Source organism: Canis lupus, chromosome 9 (assembly GCF_011100685.1).
Source record: "Canis lupus familiaris isolate Mischka breed German Shepherd chromosome 9, alternate assembly UU_Cfam_GSD_1.0, whole genome shotgun sequence".
Taxonomy (NCBI): domain Eukaryota; kingdom Metazoa; phylum Chordata; class Mammalia; order Carnivora; family Canidae; genus Canis; species Canis lupus.
In genome coordinates this window covers 19,400,248-19,407,725 of record NC_049230.1, presented here as the reverse complement: position 1 = coordinate 19,407,725, position 7,478 = coordinate 19,400,248, and the positions used below count along the sequence as shown (strand labels likewise).

The window sequence follows — 7,478 nt, the reverse complement described above, 5'->3', positions numbered from 1 at the left end:
TATTTAGGGGCGCCTGGGTGGCTCAGATGGCTCAGCATTTGCCTTTGTTTCTGGTCATGATCTCAGGGTCCAGGGATTGAGCCCCATGTCGGGCTCCCTGCTCAGGAGAGTCTGCTTCTCCCTCTCCCTCTGGGATCCCAATGTGGGACTTGATCCCAGGGCCTGGAGGTCATAACCTGAACTGAAGGCAGATGCTTAAGGCAGACATTTAATGGACTGAGCCACCCAGGTGCCCAAGAAAGAGGTTTTTTTGTTTTTTTGTTTTTTTTCTGTCAGGGAGAAAAGGGACCGAACTCTGAGTCTTTTTATTCAGAGAAAAAAAAAAAAAAAAAACAGTGCTTATTATAAGGGAGATAAATGCTAATAATAATGGAGTTTAAGACATCTGAGGGCAGGGCTAGGTTTGGGGGCTGCCCGTTTGCAGGATCATTCAAACTCAAAATGCAACCTAATCATCTTCATGTGAGGCCACCATGAGACTGTCATCCCTAGTATCTCCTTTCTTAGGAACATAAATCTACTTCCCTCAACAGGATGGGGCTCTCTATTCAAGAATATTCCAGTCAATTATCCCTCAAAAAAGCTGCAATTTTTTTTTAGAAATTAAATAAATAAAAAGATTATTCTTGTCATGGGAAATTTCTGGTACTGGCAAGATGTTTAATCAACATCTACCGTGTAAATATAATCATCATGGAACTGAGAACGTGTTCGGGAGGGCTAATTTTTAGTTGACGCTATTTTTAAAAGTTAGAAAAAAGCAAACATAAGAGCATAAAGGAAAATCAGCTGTGACAAGAAGGATAAAAAAGGCCGCTTCTATGTAATGTAAGACATTTATTTTGGTTACAGTTAGTGTTTTAACACTGATTTGTGATACAACAGACATTAAACTTACTTTCCTTTAAAACCAATTTAATACCTTCCGCTTTTCTATCCAGAAAACTCAATGCTTTCACAATCAAATTGCCCTGAAAGCTGACAGGAGATAAGTTAAGCTTTCAACCACTCTGCTCTCTCAAATGGAGAGGGGCTCTATTTCCAAGCAGGATAAAATCTTGACTTGGCGAGACCAGTACTGTTGGCTCTTCAGCGGGTCCTGACACCGGTCTTATGACAAAATCTCCCGAGAGGAAAGCTCCTATCTTCCTATTTTAAGATCAGTGCTTATTTTGATTAAAACATTAGCATCTTAACATTAACTTGTGACACAGAAGGCACCAACATTCCCTTTCAAACCATCACCACGGGTGGAACACAGTGCCACCTGCTGGTCATCATATTACATACCCTATGATTTCCAGGTGGTGGTAAATTCCAGGTGGGGATTCTCCAGAGAACCCTACAGAGCCAAAGGGACCTTAGAGGTCTTCTAGAGGAGTCCCCTTGTTTGACACATGGTGATCTCTGCTCTCCAGATCACTCAGAGTGGCAGGGAAACAGACCAGCCTGTGGAAAGTGTACTGCTTTAGATTTGAGAAGAAAACCATTTGGTGCTCTAATTTCACCTAAGTGGGGGTCTGCTAGTCAAAGAAAGGGATCAGGTCAGGGGAGAGGGTAAGGGCACCCTGAGTTCCTATTCCATCACCTCCCAGGGTGTAGAAAGCTGTCCAGAGACAGCTTCCACTCGCAGCTGGGCATGTGCTGGCTCTTACAATAGAATTTTATTTTACTCAAAAATTAGGAGCTAAATCTCATGAAGTAAATATAGGGTTTCTGGGACCAAAGACTACCAAGAAATCCCAAGTTATCAGCATAAAAGTAGTCCCAAAGTAAAGGCAGTAATTCTCCCAAGCGCCTTTCCTCCCTCTTGCCCCCACAAAAAGGACTTCAAGAGGTCCTGGTTAACTAGTCTAAGTAGCTGTGGCAGCTACCCTGGGGGGTGACCACTGCTTAAGTGTGGGAAGGGGAGCCCTAGCCCTAGGGCTCTTCCAGCAGTAGAACAGAAAGCTCCAACTTAGGGATGTTTCCTGGAGGAAGAGCCACATGTCACCTTCCTACTCACCACAGCCTGGCTGGTTGTACTCCATCCACAAAGTTATCTGGCTTTTGTGCACACGGGCTGGGTCAAGGGCATGTGCAGTGCACCTGGACACTCCCAGGGGCCTCCTTTCTTGAGGAGAGTAGTATGGGACAAGGAATTCAACTTCAGGGAGCAGCAAACTTGGAGCTGGGACAGCCCAGGCACCATGTTTTCAACCAGTTGGAACCCTAGTTTCTTTTTCTTAAAAGGTAACAATACATGAATAAGCTCTACCAACTTGATAGGGTTACTGAAAGGATCAAGTGAGTGTGAATGGGACAGTTCTCTGGGAACTGTGAAGTGAGGTACACAGGTCAGAGGATGGCCATTTCATTGAGGGGGGTGTATGTGGGCAGTCCGGTATCTGGAAGAGACGACAGATCCTAGTTTGTTCGGGGTGGCTGTGGTCACAGAGGCAGGGGAATGTCCAGGCTGTGCACTGCTGACCCTGCGGCAAGAGAGGCTATTACACCTCGGAGGGAGGCCCTGCGGCACCCTGCTTCTCCCTGTCTAGCCAGAAGCCCCTGGTCAACTCTGAAAAAGGCACAATCCCCACCTCAACAGGTTAATACTGCCTGAATTTAAATTTAAAAGTGAATTTTATATACCTAACAGAAGTCCTTGGCTTTTCGCTTCTGGTAAAATCCCTTTTGCAAATCCTTGCAAGTGATCCTACCACGAATTCGGGTTTATGGGAGCTTGATACACCCACCAGAATACCACCCTGCAAATATCTGGTGCTCAAAAGAAGTGTTTTATTCTGGAAACTTTTTTAGACCTCTGCGTGCTAAGAGCTGGGGGTATGGCTGAGGACTACCTCTCCGTCAGGGAACCTGAAGATGATAGGAATGCATCACTTTCCATGGTGACAATCATCTAAAGTCCTAATATGACTGGGTTTCAATCAAAACTCCTACTTTCTGACAAATGTGCGTGCACGTGTGAGCGTGAGTGCTAGTGCATTCTGACATCATCCTTTAAAAGTCCTAAAAAGGGTTGTTCTGGTTTCTTTGCTCTGCCACCAGCCAAGTCTCCATTCGGATGCTCCACTGTGTTTCATTTCTGCCTGGCTGAGTCATTTTTGCTCCCAGGGCTCCCAGATCTTTCCTGGCACGGCAGAGCCAAAAGCACTACCTCTAAGTGGGCGGGGTGAGAGCCTGCTCCTCCATCCTCTGGCTGTGCTTCTGAGACACACACCCCCCTACACACCCACACACCCACATTGGAATTGGCTAACTCCCTCCTTCTGTCCTTGAAATAGCAACGGAGACAAAAAGCAGTTAGCACGAGTGGCTTGAGCTCACCAACGCTATAATTCAGGACAAAACCTTTGCAATTCTTCAAATGGTGGGGTTTTTAAATAGGCTGGAACTTCAACACCCTGTTTTCTAAAAAAATAAAATAAAATAAAACCACGCCTGAGGCATCGCTCTTCTGAGAGCAGTCCAGGGGAAATATTCCAAAGCAGCGAATTCTGAACGCAAGCCTTCCATAGGTTCACATTTTAACAAACCTATGGACTTACAGGAGTCCTCCAGGGGAATGTCTGCCCACCTGACGGCCTCTTTGTTTGGGTCTCTTTAATCCCACTGAAATACTTAAGATGCAGTCTCTTCATGGGAGTTTCCACCCACTAACAACTGCTGGCCGGGGGACCAGCTTCAGACCTCACAATGCGCCTCTGCCTATGAGCAAAGTGTGGGCAGCTGGGAGGAGCCGGGGGAGACAGGCACGGAGGGGAGAGAGGGGCCTGCGTTTGCATAGTTCCCTTACAGGGCTCGAGGTGCTGAGGTCCCCACTCAGGAGGGGACCCCAGGGTGGGGCGTAGGGAGCCAGAGAGGGAGGCAGGGGGGCCACGGACATCAGGAGGGGCCCCACTGGGCATCTCGAGCCTTATCCTTCCACAGACCTCCTGCCTTGGGTCATCCAGGAGGAGCATGTATGTCACAGGCCTTCCCCCTCCGTGCCCCACCTCAGGGAGAAGACATCAGAAACTGTAAGCCCGGGACACACCGGAGAGCAAAATGCCTTCCTTAGCAAGCTTCTTTATACGCTCCCCAGGGGGGAGGTGGCCCAGGGCTGTGTTGGGACAGACTTGTGGGCAAGTGCCTGGTGATGCTGGGAGCAGGGTACACTGTGTTTCCTAAACATGGCGGCTTGGGACACCTCGACCAGGGCCTCCCCTGTCTGCCGCTAGAGAAGAGGCAGCGGGAGTGCCCTAGAGTTTCAATTTCCCCTCCTTGACTAGTTTGTCATTGAGCTGGCATAGCTGGGCCAGGAAACCATCGTTGGGGCCGATCTCACGGTTCTGCCTCACGATGCTCAGGGCAGACTTGACATCCATCTTCTGCCGCATCATGAGGTACGCGATAACTAGGGTTGGGGAGCGGCTGTAACCTTCCCGGCAGTGGACAAGGACCCGGCCTGAAAGAGACAGGGACGAGGGAGCGTGAGCTGGGGCCATCCCAACACAGCCCGACTCGAGTCAGAACTCTTCCGGGGGAAGCGCAAATGAAAAGTACAAGAGGCCATTGTGTACCCGCCCGGATGGAGAAGACGGAAAACACAAAGCATCAGCGAGGATGTGGAGCAGCAGGACTTCTATCTGTGGCTGTGCAGGGGGCAGTGTACGTGAGCACATGGCTCTGGCGAACCACAGGGCAGTACGTACTCAGGTTGACACATGCAACCCCCAGGGCCCAGCAGGGAGGTGCATGCATGTCCACCAAAGACACGCACCAGAATATTCATAGGGCAGCACTGTTCCTAGTGGCCCCAGCTGGCAGCTCCCAGAGGCCCTTCAACGGCAGGACCGATAAACAGTGTACGACTTACACTTAGAACACGGATGAGACACACACATAGGACATTTGTGAGTTCATGGAATAGGAGGGCAAGCAGAACTGCTCTGCGCTAACAGAAGTCTGGGTGGTAGTAACAGTGAGATAGGGAGGGAACACACTAGGGGTTTCTAGAGTCCTGGGGGGGAGATCTATTTCTTGATCTGAGGGCAACACACTGATCTGCACACTTGTGATACCAGCATTTCTCCACGTGAATTTTATATTTCAATCAAAAGCAAAACATACAGTGGCTCGGTCCATTAAGCATCTGTCTTCAGCTCAGGTCATGATCCTGGGGTCCTGGGATCAAGCCTGGCGTCGGGCTCCCTGTTCAGTGGGGAGTCTGCTTCTCCCTCTGCTCCTCCCCTGGCTCATGCTCCCCACTGCCTCTATCAAATAACTAAATAAAGTAAAAAAACAAAAAACAAAAAAAGAAAACATAGAAATAATCCAAAAGTTCACCAATAGGTGAACACACAAACTGGGACACATCCATACACTGGAAGGTTCGTCAGCATTAAACAGGAATGAGCTATGGACACGTGTAGTGACCGAGATGGAACTCACAGCAATGACACCGGCAGAGGCCAGGCCAAGAAAGCACACCCACTGTGTAATTCCATTTACACAAAAGTCCACAAAATGTACACTTGTGTCTGGTGACAGAAAACAGAGCGGCAGTTGCTTAGAAATGGGAGGCAGAAGGAGCGGAAGGGAGAGGCCACAGAGGCGCCTGGGGCGAGACGGGTGTGCTCACACTCTCGTTTGTGGTCCTGGTTTCACAGGTATACACAGAAGTCAAAATGTCAAACTGCAGGCTTTAAATGTGTGATGTTTAAATGTGTTGAATGTCAATTATAACTCAACAAAGTGGTTTAAAAAGTAAAAGGAACGTGCATGTCAAATACAAACAGGAGGATAAAAATATCAAAACATGTAAATATAAACACCTGCTCACGGCTCCCCAAATGGCCCGCGAGGCCCTATAAAATCTGCACCCCCCCCTCCCCGCCCCTACATTGTCTCCTCTCTCCCTCCATCCCTTCACCAGCCAGCTGGCTTCTCAGCTTGCAAACCTCTCTCCCCAGGTGTTTGCTCTCCCACTCAGCCTCTCTAAAGCCTCAAACCCACTCCCAGCCCTTCTCCTCTCTCATCCCTGACTCCCTGCTTTCGCCCACCCGCCCCCCCCCCCCCCCCCGCCTGGCCCCAGGCCAGAAATCTTCACTTGTTTGCTGTCAGCTTCCCCTGAGATGGAAAAGCTCCACAAGGCAGAATTGTCTGTTTGGCTCCCTGCTGCATCCCCAGCATTTGGTGAAAGAGAGCATCAACAAGTCCCAGCACATTTCATTTCCACCAGGGGTCCCCAAGAGCCCCAAGCCTCGGCTTCTCTCTGCCACCACCCACTCAGGCCACAGAGTGTTAGTTCAGGTCCTCATCACCCTCACCTCCACCCTCTTCACACCTCCAAACTGAGCTCTTGATCTACCCTCATCATCACCAATTCACCCTCTACCTAGCAGCAGGAAGGGGCTTTCTATATTCAAATAAAACCTATCACCATTTGCAGGGCTTCCTTGTCTCCAAGGAGTGGCTTACAAGGCCAAGTACCCACGGCCTTGATACGTTCCCATGCTTTTCCCTACCCCTGGTGCCTTTCCACAAGTCATTTCCTCTATAGGGAACAAAGTCTCTCTCGGCCACCTGGCAAATTCCTGTCATCCCTTAAAACCCCAGTTCAAATATTTCCTTTTTCAGCATAGGGATTTAGAACCAAAATCTTTGGGGCATCTGGGTGGCTCAGTCGGTTAAGCCTCTGACTCTTAATTTTGGTTCATGTCATGGTCTGAGAGTCCTGAGATGGAGCCCTGTACCAAGCCTCCCCTTTCCCCCTCCCCCCACCTCACTCATGTGCACATGTGCACACACTCTCTCTCTCTCAAATAAATAAATATATATATATATATATATATATATATATATATTTTGCAGAAGCCAGAGAAGGGTGGTGGTTAGGAGGTGGGGTGGGGGGAAGTGGTAGCAGAGGCAGAGGGAGAGGGAAAGCAGACTCCCTGCTGAGTGCAGAGACTGAGGCAGGGTTCGATTTCCCAAACCTAAGATTATGACCTGAGCCAAAACCAAGAGTGGAATGCTCAACTGACTAAGCCATGCAGGTGCCCCAGAAAATAAATCTTAAAAAAAAAAAAAAAAAAAAAAAAATCTTTGAAGTCCTATGAATGTGGGTTTAAATTCTAACTTACTGGTTCTGATGGTTCCATTTGTCAGCCTGGCTTGTCTATGATGCTCAGCTGCTTGGTCAAACACTAGTCTATAAGGTATTTTGTGAATGTAATTAACACAGACTATCAGTTGACTTTTAGTAAAGGAGATCACCCTTGATAATGTGTTTAGGCCTCATCCAATCAGTCAAAGATCTTAAGAGCAAAATGTGAGGTTCACTGGAGAAAGAGAAATTCTGCCTCAAGGCTGTAATCAAGAAGCCCTGCCCGAGTTTCCAGCCTACCACTCTACCCCACAGATTTCAGATTTGCCAGATCCTACAATTGTATAAGACAATTCCTTAAAATATCTGTTTATTCTATTGGTTCTCTTTT

The 7,478-nt window shown here is 48.3% G+C and overlaps 1 protein-coding gene across 1 annotated transcript in view; it reads right to left on the bottom strand.

Moving 5' to 3' along the window:
• Positions 1–817: 817 nt before the first annotated feature.
• DUSP3 (dual specificity phosphatase 3) overlaps positions 818–7,478 on the bottom strand; it is a 13,574-nt gene continuing 6,913 nt past the window's right edge. The window contains exon 5 of the mRNA XM_038547190.1: positions 818–4,447. Within this exon, the coding sequence (XP_038403118.1) occupies positions 4,242–4,447 (206 nt within the window). The 3' untranslated portion in view covers positions 818–4,241. The remainder of the gene's footprint in view (positions 4,448–7,478) is intronic.